This window comes from Oncorhynchus nerka, linkage group LG26, assembly GCF_034236695.1.
Source record: "Oncorhynchus nerka isolate Pitt River linkage group LG26, Oner_Uvic_2.0, whole genome shotgun sequence".
In the NCBI taxonomy this organism is placed as follows: domain Eukaryota; kingdom Metazoa; phylum Chordata; class Actinopteri; order Salmoniformes; family Salmonidae; genus Oncorhynchus; species Oncorhynchus nerka.
Window position 1 is genome coordinate 53906337 of NC_088421.1, and position 16915 is coordinate 53923251.

Here is a 16915-nt window from a genome sequence, read left to right on the forward strand (position 1 = left end):
AACAATAGAATGTAACAGAATAGAATACAACAATAGAATGTAACAGAATAGAATACAACAATAGAATGTAACAGAATAGCATTCTATTATAACAGAATATAATATAATACAATAGAATACAACAATAGAATGTAACAGAATAGAATACAACAATAGAATGTAACAGAATAGCATTCTATTACAACAGAATATAACAGAATACAATAGAATACAACAATAGAATGTAACAGAATAGCATTCTATTATAACAGAATATAACAGAATATAATAGAATACAACAATAGAATGTAACAGAATAGCATTCTATTATAACAGAATATAATATAATACAATAGAATACAACAATAGAATGTAACAGAATAGAATACAACAATAGAATGTAACAGAATAGCATTCTATTACAACAGAATATAATATAATACAATAGAATACAACAATAGAATACAACAATATAAAACAATAGAATAGAACAATAGAATACAACAATAGAATACAACAATAAAATACAACAATAGAATACAACAATAGAATACAACAATAGAATACAACAATAGAATACAACAATATAATGTAACAGAATAGAATATAACAATACAATGTAACAGAATAGAATATAACAATACAATGTAACAGAATAGAACATAACAATAGAATGTAACAGAATAGAATATAACAATACAATAGAATACAACAATAGAATGTAACAGAATACAATAGAATACAACAATAGAATGTAACAGAATAGCATTCTATTATAACAGAATATAATATAATACAATAGAATACAACAATAGAATGTAACAGAATAGAATACAACAATAGAATGTAACAGAATAGCATTCTATTACAACAGAATATAACAGAATATAATAGAATACAACAATAGAATGTAACAGAATAGCATTCTATTATAACAGAATATAACAGAATATAATAGAATACAACAATAGAATGTAACAGAATAGCATTCTATTATAACAGAATATAATATAATACAATAGAATACAACAATAGAATGTAACAGAATAGAATACAACAATAGAATGTAACAGAATAGCATTCTATTACAACAGAATATAATATAATACAATAGAATACAACAATAGAATGTAACAGAATAGAATACAACAATAGAATGTAACAGAATAGAATACAACAATAGAATGTAACAGAATAGAATACAACAATAGAATGTAACAGAATAGAATACAACAATAGAATACAACAATAGAATGTAACAGAATAGAATACAACAATAGAATGTAACAGAATAGAATACAACAATAGAATGTAACAGAATAGAATACAACAATAGAATGTAACAGAATAGAATACAACAATAGAATACAACAATAGAATGTAACAGAATAGAATACAACAATAGAATGTAACAGAATACAACAATAGAATACAACAATAGAATGTAACAGAATAGAATACAACAATAGAATGTAACAGAATAGAATACAACAATAGAATGTAACAGAATAGAATACAACAATAGAATACAACAATAGAATGTAACAGAATAGAATATTAGTTTTAACAGGATGCTCACCTGTGTAGATTCGGTGATAGGGGGCGGTGGTCTGTTTCTCCCCCCTCTCTCCCCCCTCCTCCTCTCCCTCGTCAGCGTCCTGCTTGGGTCTCAGGGGGGAGGCAGAGTGTGGGGCGGGAGGGCGAGGAAGGGGAGAGGAAGGGTGAGACCTCTCTCTCTGGACCTCCGGGTGTTGGAGAGTGGGCCTGGGGGAGGACAGGGGGGTGAGGGAGGAGGTGGAGGGGGGAGGTGAACGGAGGGGAGTTTTATGGCAGTGGAGGGAGGGGGAGGAAGTGGGGCGTGGCGAGGGGCGGGGTTTGGGCTCGGAACTCCTCTTATTGGTCTTCTCTTCTAGCTCTGCCCTCTGTTCACTGGCCTTCAGACGCTCCTACAACAGAGAGGGGGGGTAGGTGATTATCGGGTGTGTCAGCACCAGTCAGGTGTGTATCAGGTGTGTCAGCACCAGTCAGGTGTGTATCAGGTGTATCAGCACCAGTCAGGTGTGTATCAGGTGTGTATCAGGTGTGTATCAGGTGTGTCAGCACCAGTCAGGTGTGTATCAGGTGTGTCAGCACCAGTCAGGTGTGTATCAGGTGTGTATCAGGTGTGTCAGCACCAGTCAGGTGTGTATCAGGTGTGTCAGCACTAGTCAGGTGTGTATCAGGTGTGTATCAGGTGTGTCAGCACCAGTCAGGTGTGTATCAGGTGTGTATCAGGTGTGTCAGCACCAGTCAGGTGTGTATCAGGTGTGTCAGCACCAGTCAGGTGTGTATCAGGTGTGTATCAGGTGTCAGTCAGCACCAGTCAGGTGTATCAGGTGTGTATCAGGTGTGTCAGCACCAGTCAGGTGTGTATCAGGTGTGTCAGCACTAGTCGTGTCAGGTGTGTATCAGGTGTGTCAGCACCAGTCAGGTGTGTATCAGGTGTGTATCAGGTGTATCAGCACCAGTCAGGTGTGTATCAGGTGTGTAGTCAGGTGTGTGCACTAGTCAGGTGTGTCAGCACCAGTCAGGTGTGTATCAGGTGTGTCAGCACTAGTCAGGTGTGTATCAGGTGTGTCAGCACCAGTCAGGTGTGTCAGGTGTGTATCAGGGTGTGTATCAGCACCAGTCAGGTGTGTATCAGGTGTGTCAGCACCAGTCAGGTGTGTATCAGGTGTGTCAGCACCAGTCAGGTGTGTATCAGGTGTGTCAGCACTAGTCAGGTGTGTATCAGGTGTGTATCAGGTGTGTCAGCACCAGTCAGGTGTGTATCAGGTGTGTCAGCACCAGTCAGGTGTGTATCAGGTGTGTATCAGGTGTGTCAGCACTAGTCAGGTGTGTATCAGGTGTGTCAGCACCAGTCAGGTGTGTATCAGGTGTGTATCAGGTGTGTCAGCACCAGTCAGGTGTGTATCAGGTGTGTCAGCACCAGTCAGGTGTGTATCAGGTGTGTCAGCACTAGTCAGGTGTGTATCAGGTGTGTATCAGGTGTGTCAGCACTAGTCAGGTGTGTATCAGGGTGTGCACCAGTCAGGTGTGTATCAGGTGTGTCAGCACTAGTCAGGTGTGTATCAGGTGTCAGCACTAGTCAGGTGTGTGTATCAGCACCAGTCAGGTGTGTATCAGGTGTGTCAGCACCAGTCAGGTGTGTATCAGGTGTGTCAGCACCAGTCAGGTGTGTATCAGGTGTGTATCAGGTGTGTCAGCACCAGTCAGGTGTGTATCAGGTGTGTCAGCACAGGTGTGTATCAGTCAGGTGTGTATCAGGTGTGTCAGCACTAGTCAGGTGTGTATCAGGTGTGTCAGCACAGTCAGGTGTGTATCAGGTGTGTCAGCACCAGTCAGGTGTGTATCAGGTGTGTATCAGCACCAGTCAGGTGTGTATCAGGTGTGTCAGCACTAGTCAGGTGTGTATCAGGTGTGTATCAGGTGTGTCAGCACCAGTCAGGTGTGTATCAGGTGTGTATCAGGTGTGTCAGCACTAGTCAGGTGTGTATCAGGTGTGTATCAGGTGTATCAGCACCAGTCAGGTGTGTATCAGGTGTATCAGCACCAGTCAGGTGTGTATCAGGTGTGTCAGCACCAGTCAGGTGTGTATCAGGTGTGTCAGCACTAGTCAGGTGTGTAGGTGTGTATCAGGTGTGTATCAGGTGTGTCAGCACCAGTCAGGTGTGTATCAGGTGTGTCAGCACCAGTCAGTATCAGGTGTGTATCAGGTGTGTATCAGGTGTGTCAGCACTAGTCAGGTGTGTATCAGGTGTGTCAGCACCAGTCAGGTGTGTATCAGGTGTGTATCAGGTGTGTCAGCACCAGTCAGGTGTGTATCAGGTGTGTCAGCACCAGTCAGGTGTGTATCAGGTGTGTCAGCACCAGTCAGGTGTGTATCAGGTGTGTCAGCACCAGTCAGGTGTGTATCAGGTGTGTATCAGGTGTGTCAGCACTAGTCAGGTGTGTATCAGGTGTGTCAGCACCAGTCAGGTGTGTATCAGGTGTGTCAGCACCAGTCAGGTGTGTATCAGGTGTGTCAGCACTAGTCAGGTGTGTATCAGGTGTGTATCAGGTGTGTATCAGGTGTGTCAGCACTAGTCAGGTGTGTATCAGGTGTATCAGCACCAGTCAGGTGTGTATCAGGTGTGTCAGCACCAGTCAGGTGTGTATCAGGTGTGTCAGCACTAGTCAGGTGTGTATCAGGTGTGTATCAGGTGTGTCAGCACCAGTCAGGTGTGTATCAGGTGTGTCAGCACTAGTCAGGTGTGTATCAGGTGTGTATCAGGTGTGTCAGCACCAGTCAGGTGTGTATCAGGTGTGTCAGCACTAGTCAGGTGTGTATCAGGTGTGTCAGCACTAGTCAGGTGTGTATCAGGTGTGTCAGCACTAGTCAGGTGTGTATCAGGTGTGTATCAGGTGTGTATCAGGTGTGTATCAGGTGTGTCAGCACCAGTCAGGTGTGTATCAGGTGTGTATCAGGTGTGTCAGCACCAGTCAGGTGTGTATCAGGTGTGTCAGCACCAGTCAGGTGTGTATCAGGTGTGTCAGCACTAGTCAGGTGTGTATCAGGTGTGTCAGCACCAGTCAGGTGTGTATCAGGTGTGTCAGCACCAGTCAGGTGTGTATCAGGTGTGTATCAGGTGTGTCAGCACCAGTCAGGTGTGTATCAGGTGTGTATCAGGTGTGTCAGCACCAGTCAGGTGTGTATCAGGTGTGTCAGCACCAGTCAGGTGTGTATCAGGTGTGTCAGCACCAGTCAGGTGTGTATCAGGTGTGTCAGCACCAGTCAGGTGTGTATCAGGTGTGTCAGCACCAGTCAGGTGTGTATCAGGTGTGTCAGCACCAGTCAGGTGTGTATCAGGTGTGTCAGCACCAGTCAGGTGTGTATCAGGTGTGTCAGCACCAGTCAGGTGTGTATCAGGTGTGTCAGCACCAGTCAGGTGTGTATCAGGTGTGTCAGCACCAGTCAGGTGTGTATCAGGTGTGTATCAGGTGTGTCAGCACTAGTCAGGTGTGTATCAGGTGTGTCAGCACCAGTCAGGTGTGTATCAGGTGTGTATCAGGTGTGTCAGCACCAGTCAGGTGTGTATCAGGTGTGTATCAGGTGTGTATCAGGTGTATCAGCACTAGTCAGGTGTGTATCAGGTGTGTCAGCACCAGTCAGGTGTGTATCAGGTGTGTCAGCACCAGTCAGGTGTGTATCAGGTGTATCAGGTGTGTCAGCACCAGTCAGGTGTGTATCAGGTGTGTCAGCACAGTCAGGTGTGTATCAGGTGTGTATCAGGTGTGTCAGCACCAGTCAGGTGTGTATCAGGTGTGTATCAGGTGTGTCAGCACTAGTCAGGTGTGTATCAGGTGTGTATCAGGTGTGTATCAGGTGTGTCAGCACCAGTCAGGTGTGTATCAGGTGTGTCAGCACTAGTCAGGTGTGTATCAGGTGTGTCAGCACTAGTCAGGTGTGTATCAGGTGTGTCAGCACCAGTCAGGTGTGTATCAGGTGTATCAGCACCAGTCAGGTGTGTATCAGGTGTGTCAGCACTAGTCAGGTGTGTATCAGGTGTGTATTAGGTGTGTATCAGGTGTGTATCAGGTGTATCAGCACCAGTCAGGTGTGTATCAGGTGTCAGCACCAGTCAGTATCAGGTGTGTATCAGGTGTGTCAGCACTAGTCAGGTGTGTATCAGGTGTGTCAGCACCAGTCAGGTGTGTATCAGGTGTGTATCAGGTGTGTCAGTAGTCAGGTGTGTATCAGGTGTGTCAGCACTAGTCAGGTGTGTATCAGGTGTGTCAGGTGTGTCAGCACCAGTCAGGTGTGTATCAGGTGTGTCAGCATCAGTCAGGTCAGGTGTGTATCAGGTGTGTATCAGGTGTATCAGCACCAGTCAGGTGTGTATCAGGTGTGTCAGGTGTCAGCACCAGTCAGGTGTGTATCAGGTGTGTCAGCACTAGTCAGGTGTGTATCAGGTGTGTCAGCACCAGTCAGTCAGGTGTGTATCAGGTGTGTCAGCACCAGTCAGGTGTGTATCAGGTGTGTAGTCAGGTGTATCATCAGCACCAGTCAGGTGTGTATCAGGTGTGTCAGCACCAGTCAGGTGTGTCAGGTGTGTATCAGGTGTGTCAGCACCAGTCAGGTGTGTATCAGGGTGTGTATCAGGTGTGTCAGGTGTGTATCAGGTGTGTATCAGGTGTGTATCAGGTGTGTCAGCACCAGTCAGGTGTGTATCAGGTGTGTCAGCACCAGTCAGGTGTGTATCAGGTGTGTCAGCACCAGTCAGGTGTGTATCAGGTGTATCAGCACCAGTCAGGTGTGTATCAGCACCAGTCAGGTGTGTATCAGGTGTGTCAGCACCAGTCAGGTGTGTATCAGGTGTGTCAGCACCAGTCAGGTGTGTATCAGGTGTGTCAGCACCAGTCAGGTGTGTATCAGGTGTGTATCAGGTGTGTATCAGGTGTGTCAGCACCAGTCAGGTGTGTACTCAGGTGTGTATCAGGTGTGTATCAGGTGTGTGTAGTCAGGTGTGTATCAGGTGTGTAGTCAGGTGTGTCAGGTGTCAGCACTAGTCAGGTGTGTATCAGGTGTGTCAGCACCAGTCAGGTGTGTATCAGGTGTGTATCAGGTGTGTCAGCACTAGTCAGGTGTGTATCAGGTGTGTATCAGGTGTGTCAGCACTAGTCAGGTGTGTATCAGGTGTGTCAGCACCAGTCAGGTGTGTATCAGGTGTGTCAGCACCAGTCAGGTGTGTATCAGTAGCACTAGTCAGGTGTGTATCAGGTGTGTAGTCAGGTGTGTATCAGGTGTGCACTAGTCAGGTGTGTCAGGTGTGTATCAGGTGTGTCAGCACTAGTCAGGTGTGTATCAGGTGTGTCAGCACTAGTCAGGTGTGTATCAGGTGTGTATCAGGTGTGTCAGTCATCAGGTGTGTCAGCACCAGTCAGGTGTGTATCAGGTGTGTCAGCACTAGTCAGTCAGGTGTGTATCAGGTGTATCAGCACTAGTCAGGTGTGTATCAGGTGTGTATCAGGTGTGTCAGCACTAGTCAGGTGTGTATCAGGTGTGTCAGCACCAGTCAGGTGTGTATCAGGTGTGTCAGCACCAGTCAGGTGTGTATCAGGTGTGTATCAGGTGTGTATCAGGTGTATCAGCACTAGTCAGGTGTGTATCAGGTGTGTCAGCACTAGTCAGGTGTGTATCAGGTGTGTATCAGGTGTGTATCAGGTGTGTATCAGTCAGGTGTGTATCAGGTGTGTCAGTCAGCACTAGTCAGGTGTGTATCAGGTGTGTCAGCACCAGTCAGGTGTGTATGTATCAGGTGTGTCAGCACTAGTCAGGTGTGTATCAGGTGTGTCAGCACCAGTCAGGTGTGTATCAGGTGTGTCAGCACCAGTCAGGTGTGTATCAGGTGTGTCAGCACCAGTCAGGTGTGTATCAGGTGTGTCAGCACCAGTCAGGTGTGTATCAGGTGTGTCAGCACCAGTCAGGTGTGTATCAGGTGTGTCAGCACCAGTCAGGTGTGTATCAGGTGTGTCAGCACTAGTCAGTCAGGTGTGTATCAGGTGTGTCAGCACCAGTCAGGTGTGTGTGTATCAGGTGTGTCAGCACCAGTCAGGTGGTGTGTATCAGGTGTGTCAGCACCAGTCAGGTGTGTATCAGGTGTGTCAGCACCAGTCAGGTGTGTATCAGGTGTATCAGCACCAGTCAGGTGTGTATCAGGTGTGTATCAGGTGTGTATCAGGTGTGTCAGCACTAGTCAGGTGTGTATCAGGTGTGTCAGCACCAGTCAGGTGTGTATCAGGTGTATCAGCACTAGTCAGGTGTGTATCAGGTGTGTATCAGGTGTGCACTAGTCAGGTGTGTATCAGGTGTGTATCAGGTGTGTCAGTGTGTAGTCAGGTGTGTATCAGGTGTGTCAGCACTAGTCAGGTGTGTATCAGCAGTCCAGTCAGGTGTGTATCAGGTGTGTCAGCACCAGTCAGGTGTGTATCAGGTGTGTCAGTAGTCAGGTGTGTGTGTCAGCACCAGTCAGGTGTGTATCAGGTGTGTCAGCACTAGTCAGGTGTGTATCAGGTGTGTCAGCACTAGTCAGGTGTGTATCAGGTGTGTATCAGGTGTGTATCAGGTGTGTATCAGGTGTGTATCAGGTGTGTCAGCACCAGTCAGGTGTGTATCAGGTGTGTATCAGGTGTGTATCAGCACTAGTCAGGTGTGTATCAGGTGTGTCAGCACTATCAGGTGTGTATCAGGTGTGTCAGCACCAGTCAGGTGTGTATCAGGTGTGTATCAGGTGTGTATCAGGTGTGTATCAGGTGTGTATCAGGTGTGTCAGCACAGGTGTGTATCAGGTGTGTCAGGTGTGTATCAGGTGTGTCAGCACTCAGTCAGGTGTGTATCAGGTGTGTCAGCACTAGTCAGGTGTGTCAGGTGTGTCAGCACTAGTCAGGTGTGTATCAGGTGTGTCAGCACACTAGTAGTGTATCAGTCAGGTGTGTATCAGGTGTGTCAGCACCAGTCAGGTCAGCACCATCAGGTGTGTATCAGGTGTGTCAGCACTAGTCAGGTGTGTATCAGGTGTGTCAGCACAGTCAGGTGTGTATCAGGTGTGTCAGCACTAGTCAGGTGTGTATCAGGTGTGTCAGCACCAGTCAGGTGTGTATCAGGTGTGTAGTCAGGTGGTCAGGTGTGTCAGCACCAGTCAGGTGTGGTCAGGTGTATCAGGTGTGTCAGCACCAGTCAGGTGTGTATCAGGTGTGTCAGCACCAGTCAGGTGTGTATCAGGTGTGTAGTCAGGTGTGTATCAGGTGTGTCAGTCACCAGTCAGGTGTGTATCAGGTGTGTCAGCACCAGTCAGGTGTGTATCAGGTGTGTCAGCACCAGTCAGGTGTGTATCAGTGTGTCAGTCAGCACCAGTCAGGTGTGTATCAGGTGTGTCAGCACCAGTCAGGTGTGTATCAGGTGTGTCAGCACTAGTCAGGTGTGTATCAGGTGTGTCAGCACTAGTCAGGTGTGTCAGGTGTGTATCAGGTGTGTCAGCACTAGTCAGTCAGGTGTGTATCAGGTGTGTCAGTGTCAGCACTAGTCAGGTGTGTATCAGGTGTGTCAGCACTAGTCAGGTGTGTATCAGGTGTGTATCAGGTGTGTCAGCACTCAGTCAGGTGTGTATCAGGTGTGTCAGCACTAGGTGTGTCAGGTGTGTATCAGGTGTGTCAGCACTAGTCAGGTGTGTATCAGGTGTGTCAGCACTAGTCAGGTGTGTATCAGGTGTGTCAGCACTAGTCAGGTGTGTATCAGGTGTGTCAGCACTAGTCAGGTGTGTATCAGGTGTGTCAGCACCAGTCAGGTGTGTATCAGGTGTGTATCAGGTGTGTCAGCACCAGTCAGGTGTGTATCAGGTGTGTCAGCACCAGTCAGGTGTGTATCAGGTGTGTATCAGGTGTGTCAGCACCAGTCAGGTGTGTATCAGGTGTGTCAGCACCAGTCAGGTGTGTATCAGGTGTGTATCAGGTGTGTATCAGGTGTGTCAGCACCAGTCAGGTGTGTATCAGGTGTGTCAGCACCAGTCAGGTGTGTATCAGGTGTGTATCAGGTGTGTATCAGGTGTGTCAGCACCAGTCAGGTGTGTATCAGGTGTGTCAGCACCAGTCAGGTGTGTATCAGGTGTGTCAGCACCAGTCAGGTGTGTATCAGGTGTGTCAGCACCAGTCAGGTGTGTATCAGGTGTGTCAGCACTAGTCAGGTGTGTATCAGGTGTGTCAGCACCAGTCAGGTGTGTATCAGGTGTGTATCAGGTGTGTATCAGGTGTGTCAGCACTAGTCAGGTGTGTATCAGGTGTGTCAGCACTAGTCAGGTGTGTATCAGGTGTGTATCAGGTGTGTCAGCACCAGTCAGGTGTGTATCAGGTGTGTATCAGGTGTGTCAGCACCAGTCAGGTGTGTATCAGGTGTGTCAGCACCAGTCAGGTGTGTATCAGGTGTGTCAGCACTAGTCAGGTGTGTATCAGGTGTATCAGGTGTGTCAGCACCAGTTAGGTGTGTATCAGGTGTGTATCAGGTGTGTCAGCACTAGTCAGTCAGGTGTGTATCAGGTGTGTCAGCACCAGTCAGGTGTGTATCAGGTGTGTCAGCACCAGTCAGGTGTGTATCAGGTGTGTCAGCACCAGTCAGGTGTGTATCAGGTGTGTATCAGGTGTGTCAGCACCAGTCAGGTGTGTATCAGGTGTGTCAGCACTAGTCAGGTGTGTATCAGGTGTGTCAGGTGTGTATCAGGTGTGTCAGCACCAGTCAGGTGTGTATCAGGTGTGTATCAGGTGTGTCAGTGTGTATCAGGTGTGTATCAGGTGTGTCAGCACTAGTCAGGTGTGTATCAGGTGTGTCAGCACTAGTCAGGTGTGTATCAGGTGTGTCAGCACCAGTCAGGTGTGTATCAGGTGTGTATCAGGTGTGTATCAGCACCAGTCAGGGTGTGTATCAGGTGTGTCAGCACTAGTCAGGTGTGTATCAGGTGTATCAGGTGTGTCAGCACTAGTCAGGTGTGTATCAGGTGTGTCAGTAGTCAGGTGTGTATCAGGTGTGTCAGCACTAGTCAGGTGTGTATCAGGTGTGTATCAGCACCAGTCAGGTGTGTATCAGGTGTGTCAGCACCAGTCAGGTGTGTATCAGGTGTGTGCATCAGGTGTGTCAGTGTAGTCAGGTGTGTATCAGGTGTGTCAGCACTCAGTCAGGTGTGTATCAGGTGTGTCAGGTGTGCACCAGTCATCAGCAGGTAGTCAGGTGTGTATCAGGTGTGTCAGCACTAGTCAGGTGTGTATCAGGTGTGTCAGCACTCAGTCAGGTGTGTATCAGGTGTGTCAGCACCAGTCAGGTGTGTATCAGGTGTGTCAGCACCAGTCAGGTGTGTATCAGGTGTGTCAGCACTAGTCAGGTGTGTATCAGGTGTGTATCAGGTGTGTCAGCACCAGTCAGGTGTGTATCAGGTGTGTCAGTCAGTCAGGTGTGTATCAGGTGTGTCAGCACCAGTCAGGTGTGTATCAGGTGTGTCAGCACCAGTCAGGTGTGTCATCAGGTGTGTGTCAGGTGTGTATCAGGTGTATCAGCACCAGTATCAGGTGTGTATCAGGTGTGTATCAGGTGTGTATCAGGTGTGTCAGCACCAGTCAGGTGTGTATCAGGTGTGTATCAGGTGTGTCAGCACTAGTCAGGTGTGTATCAGGTGTGTATCAGGTGTGTATCAGGTGTGTCAGCACTAGTCAGGTGTGTATCAGGTGTGTCAGCACTAGTCAGGTGTGTATCAGGTGTGTCAGCACCAGTCAGGTGTGTATCAGGTGTGTCAGCACCAGTCAGGTGTGTATCAGGTGTGTCAGCACCAGTCAGGTGTGTATCAGGTGTCAGGTGTGTCAGCACCAGTCAGGTGTGTATCAGGTGTGTCAGCACCAGTCAGGTGTGTATCAGGTGTGTCAGCACCAGTCAGGTGTGTATCAGGTGTGTCAGCACCAGTCAGGTGTGTATCAGGTGTGTATCAGGTGTGTATCAGGTGTGTCAGCACCAGTCAGGTGTCAGGTGTGTGTAGTCAGGTGTGTATCAGGTGTGTCAGCACTAGTCAGTCAGGTGTGTATCAGGTGTGTCAGCACCAGTCAGGTGTGTATCAGGTGTGTATCAGGTGTGTCAGCACTAGTCAGGTGTGTATCAGGGTGTAGTCAGGTGTGTATCAGGTGTGTCAGCACCAGTCAGGTGTGTATCAGGTGTGTCAGCACTAGTCAGGTGTGTATCAGGTGTGTATCAGGTGTGTATCAGGTGTGTCAGCACCAGTCAGGTGTGTATCAGGTGTGTCAGCACCAGTCAGGTGTGTATCAGGTGTGTCAGCACCAGTCAGGTGTGTATCAGGTGTGTATCAGGTGTGTCAGCACTAGTCAGGTGTGTATCAGGTGTGTCAGCACCAGTCAGGTGTGTATCAGGTGTGTATCAGGTGTGTCAGCACTAGTCAGGTGTGTATCAGGTGTGTCAGCACCAGTCAGGTGTGTATCAGGTGTGTATCAGGTGTGTATCAGCACCAGTCAGGTGTGTATCAGGTGTGTATCAGGTGTGTCAGCACTAGTCAGGTGTGTATCAGGTGTGTCAGCACTAGTCAGGTGTGTATCAGGTGTGTCAGCACTAGTCAGGTGTGTATCAGGTGTGTATCAGGTGTGTCAGCACCAGTCAGGTGTGTATCAGGTGTGTATCAGGTGTGTATCAGGTGTGTCAGCACTAGTCAGGTGTGTATCAGGTGTATCAGCACCAGTCAGGTGTGTATCAGGTGTGTCAGCACCAGTCAGGTGTGTATCAGGTGTGTCAGCACCAGTCAGGTGTGTATCAGGTGTGTCAGCACTAGTCAGGTGTGTATCAGGTGTGTCAGCACTAGTCAGGTGTGTATCAGGTGTGTCAGCACTAGTCAGGTGTGTATCAGGTGTGTCAGGTGTAGTCAGGTGTGTATCAGTGGTGTGTAGTCAGGTGTGTATCAGGTGTGTATCAGGTGTGTAGTCAGGTGTGTCATCAGCACTAGTCAGGTGTGTATCAGGTGTATCAGCACCAGTCAGGTGTGTATCAGGTGTGTATCAGGTGTGTATCAGGTGTATCAGCACTAGTCAGGTGTGTATCAGGTGTGTCAGCACTAGTCAGGTGTGTATCAGGTGTGTCAGCACCAGTCAGGTGTGTATCAGGTGTGTATCAGGGTGTCAGCACTAGTCAGGTGTGTATCAGGTGTGTCAGCACCAGTCAGGTGTGTATCAGGTGTGTCAGCACCAGTCAGGTGTGTATCAGGTGTGTCAGCACTAGTCAGGTGTGTATCAGGTGTGTCAGCACTAGTCAGGTGTGTATCAGGTGTGTGCACTAGTCAGGTGTGTCAGGTGTGTCAGTAGTCAGGTGTGTGTCAGCACCAGTCAGGTGTGTATCAGGTGTGTCAGCACCAGTCAGGTGTGTATCAGGTGTGTCAGCACCAGTCAGGTGTGTATCAGGTGTGTCAGTAGTCAGGTGTGTATCAGGTGTGTATCACCAGTGTGTGCACAGTCAGGTGTGTATCAGGTGTGTATCAGGTGTGTCAGCACTAGTCAGGTGTGTATCAGGTGTGTCAGCACCAGTCAGGTGTGTATCAGGTGTGTCAGCACCAGTCATCAGGTGTGTATCAGGTGTGTCAGCACCAGTCAGGTCAGGTGTGTATCAGGTGTGTCAGCACTAGTCAGGTGTGTATCAGGTGTGTCAGCACTAGTCAGGTGTGTATCAGGTGTGTATCAGGTGTGTATCAGCAGTCAGGTGTGTATCAGGTGTGTATCAGCACCAGGTGTGTATCAGGTGTGTCAGCAGGTCAGGTGTGTATCAGGTGTGTATCAGGTGTGTCAGCACTAGTCAGGTGTGTATCAGGTGTGTCAGCACTAGTCAGGTGTGTATCAGGTGTGTCAGCACTAGTCAGGTGTGTATCAGGTGTGTCAGCACCAGTCAGGTGTGTATCAGGTGTGTCAGCACTAGTCAGGTGTGTATCAGGTGTGTCAGTATCAGGTGTGTGTGTAGTCAGGTGTGTATCAGGTGTGTCAGCACTAGTCAGGTGTGTATCAGGTGTGTCAGCACCAGTCAGGTGTGTATCAGGTGTGTCAGCACTAGTCAGGTGTGTATCAGGTGTGTCAGCACTAGTCAGGTGTGTATCAGGTGTGTCAGCAGCACCAGTCAGGTGTGTATCAGGTGTGTCAGCACAGTCAGGTGTGTATCAGGTGTGTCAGCACCAGTCAGGTGTGTGTATCAGGTGTGTCAGCAGGTGTGTATCAGGTGTGTATCAGGTGTGTATCAGGTGTGTCAGCACTAGTCAGGTGTGTATCAGGTGTGTCAGCACTAGTCAGGTGTGTATCAGGTGTGTCAGCACAGTCAGGTGTGTATCAGGTGTCAGTAGGTGTGTATCAGGTGTGTATCAGGTGTGTCAGCACTAGTCAGGTGTGTATCAGGTGTGTCAGCACCAGTCAGGTGTGTGTATCAGGTGTGTAGTCAGGTGTGTATCAGGTGTGTCAGCACCAGTCAGGTGTGTATCAGGTGTGTCAGCACCAGTCAGGTGTGTATCAGGTGTGTCAGGTGTGTCAGGTGTGTATCAGGTGTCAGCACAGTCAGGTGTGTATCAGGTGTGTATCAGGTGTGTCAGCACCAGTCAGGTGTGTATCAGGTGTATCAGCACCAGTCAGGTGTGTATCAGGTGTGTATCAGGTGTGTCAGCACCAGTCAGGTGTGTATCAGGTGTGTATCAGGTGTGTCAGCACCAGTCAGGTGTGTATCAGGTGTGTCAGTAGTCAGGTGTGTATCAGGTGTGTCAGCACTAGTCAGGTGTGTCAGGTGTGTATCAGGTGTGTCAGCACTAGTCAGGTGTGTATCAGGTGTGTCAGCACTAGTCAGGTGTGTATCAGGTGTGTATCAGGTGTGTATCAGGTGTGTATCAGGTGTGTCAGCACTAGTCAGGTGTGTATCAGGTGTGTCAGTCAGGTGTGTCAGCACAGTCAGGTGTGTATCAGGTGTGTGTAGTCAGGTGTGTATCAGGTGTATCAGCACCAGTCAGGTGTGTATCAGGTGTGTATCAGGTGTGTCAGCACTAGTCAGGTGTGTATCAGGTGTGTATCAGGTGTGTCAGCACCAGTCAGGTGTGTATCAGGTGTGTCAGCACTAGTCAGGTGTGTATCAGGTGTGTCAGCACTAGTCAGGTGTGTATCAGGTGTGTCAGCACCAGTCAGGTGTGTATCAGGTGTGTCAGCACTAGTCAGGTGTGTATCAGGTGTGTATCAGGTGTGTCAGCACCAGTCAGGTGTGTATCAGGTGTGTCAGCACAGTCAGGTGTGTCAGGTGTGTATCAGGTGTATCAGGTGTGTATCAGGTGTGTCAGGTGTGTATCAGGTGTGTATCAGGTGTCAGCACCAGTCAGGTGTGTATCAGGTGTGTATCAGGTGTGTATCAGGTGTGTCAGCACCAGTCAGGTGTGTATCAGGTGTGTCAGCACTAGTCAGGTGTGTATCAGGTGTGTCAGCACCAGTCAGGTGTGTATCAGGTGTGTATCAGGTGTGTCAGCACCAGTCAGGTGTGTATCAGGTGTGTCAGCACTAGTCAGGTGTGTATCAGGTGTGTATCAGGTGTGTCAGCACCAGTCAGGTGTGTATCAGGTGTGTCAGCACTAGTCAGGTGTGTATCAGGTGTGTCAGCACCAGTCAGGTGTGTATCAGGTGTGTATCAGGTGTGTATCAGGTGTGTCAGCACTAGTCAGGTGTGTATCAGGTGTGTATCAGGTGTGTCAGCACCAGTCAGGTGTGTATCAGGTGTGTCAGCACTAGTCAGGTGTGTATCAGGTGTGTCAGCACCAGTCAGGTGTGTATCAGGTGTGTCAGCACCAGTCAGGTGTGTATCAGGTGTGTATCAGGTGTGTCAGCACTAGTCAGGTGTGTATCAGGTGTGTCAGCACTAGTCAGGTGTGTATCAGGTGTGTATCAGGTGTGTATCAGGTGTGTCAGCACTAGTCAGGTGTGTATCAGGTGTGTCAGCACTAGTCAGGTGTGTATCAGGTGTGTCAGCACCAGTCAGGTGTGTATCAGGTGTGTATCAGGTGTATCAGGTGTGTATCAGGTGTATCAGGTGTGTATCAGGTGTATCAGGTGTGTATCAGGTGTGTGTCAGGTGTGTATCAGGTGTGTCAGCACCAGTCAGGTGTGTATCAGGTGTATCAGCACCAGTCAGGTGTGTATCAGGTGTGTCAGCACCAGTCAGGTGTGTATCAGGTGTGTATCAGTCAGCACTAGTCAGGTAGTCAGGTGTGTATCAGGTGTGTATCAGGTGTGTCAGCATCAGGTGTGTCAGCACCAGTCAGGTGTGTATCAGGTGTGTCAGCACTAGTCAGGTGTGTATCAGGTGTGTATCAGGTGTGTCAGCACCAGTCAGGTGTGTATCAGGTGTGTATCAGGTGTGTCAGCACCAGTCAGGTGTGTGTGCACCAGTCAGGTGTGTATCAGGTGTGTCAGCACCAGTCAGGTGTGTATCAGGTGTGTCAGCACTAGTCAGGTGTGTATCAGGTGTGTCAGGTGTGTCAGGTGTGTATCAGGTGTGTCAGGTGTAGTCAGTCAGGTGTGTATCAGGTGTGTCAGCACTAGTCAGGTGTGTATCAGGTGTGTCAGCACTAGTCAGGTGTGTATCAGGTGTCAGTAGTCAGGTGTGTATCAGGTGTGTCAGCACCAGTCAGGTGTGTATCAGGTGTGTAGTCAGGTGTGTATCAGGTGTGTCAGTCAGGTGTGTATCAGGTGTGTCAGCACAGGTGTGTATCAGGTGGTGTGTCAGCACTAGTCAGGTGTGTATCAGGTGTCAGTAGTCAGGTGTGTATCAGGTGTGTATCAGCACCAGTCAGGTGTGTATCAGGTGTGTCAGCACTAGTCAGGTGTGTATCAGGTGTGTATCAGGTGTGTCAGCACCAGTCAGGTGTGTATCAGGTGTGTCAGCACCAGTCAGGTGTGTATCAGGTGTGTCAGCACCAGTCAGGTGTGTATCAGGTGTGTCAGCACCAGTCAGGTGTGTATCAGGTGTGTCAGCACTAGTCAGGTGTGTATCAGGTGTGTCAGCACCAGTCAGGTGTGTCAGCACTAGTCAGGTGTGTATCAGGTGTATCAGCACCAGTCAGGTGTGTATCAGGTGTGTATCAGGTGTGTCAGCACCAGTCAGGTGTGTATCAGGTGTGTCAGCACCAGTCAGGTGTGTATCAGGTGTGTCAGCACCAGTCAGGTGTGTATCAGGTGTGTCAGCACCAGTCAGGTGTGTATCAGGTGTGTATCAGGTGTGTATCAGGTGTATCAGCACTAGTCAGGTGTGTATCAGGTGTGTCAGCACTAGTCAGGGTGTGTATCAGCACAGTCAGGTGTGTCAGGTGTGTATCAGGTGTGT

The 16915-nt window shown here is 48.6% G+C and overlaps 1 protein-coding gene and 1 long non-coding RNA gene across 2 annotated transcripts in view; one reads left to right on the forward strand and one right to left on the reverse strand.

The window, feature by feature from the left end:
* Window positions 1-16915, forward strand: part of LOC135564837 (uncharacterized) — a 349184-nt gene that overhangs the window by 266794 nt on the left and 65475 nt on the right. The window lies entirely within an intron of this gene.
* Window positions 1-16915, reverse strand: part of LOC135564974 (trinucleotide repeat-containing gene 18 protein-like) — a 138120-nt gene that overhangs the window by 88150 nt on the left and 33055 nt on the right. Inside the window, 1 exon segment of the mRNA XM_065011048.1 lies at window positions 1559-1925. Coding sequence (XP_064867120.1) covers window positions 1559-1925 — 367 coding nt within the window.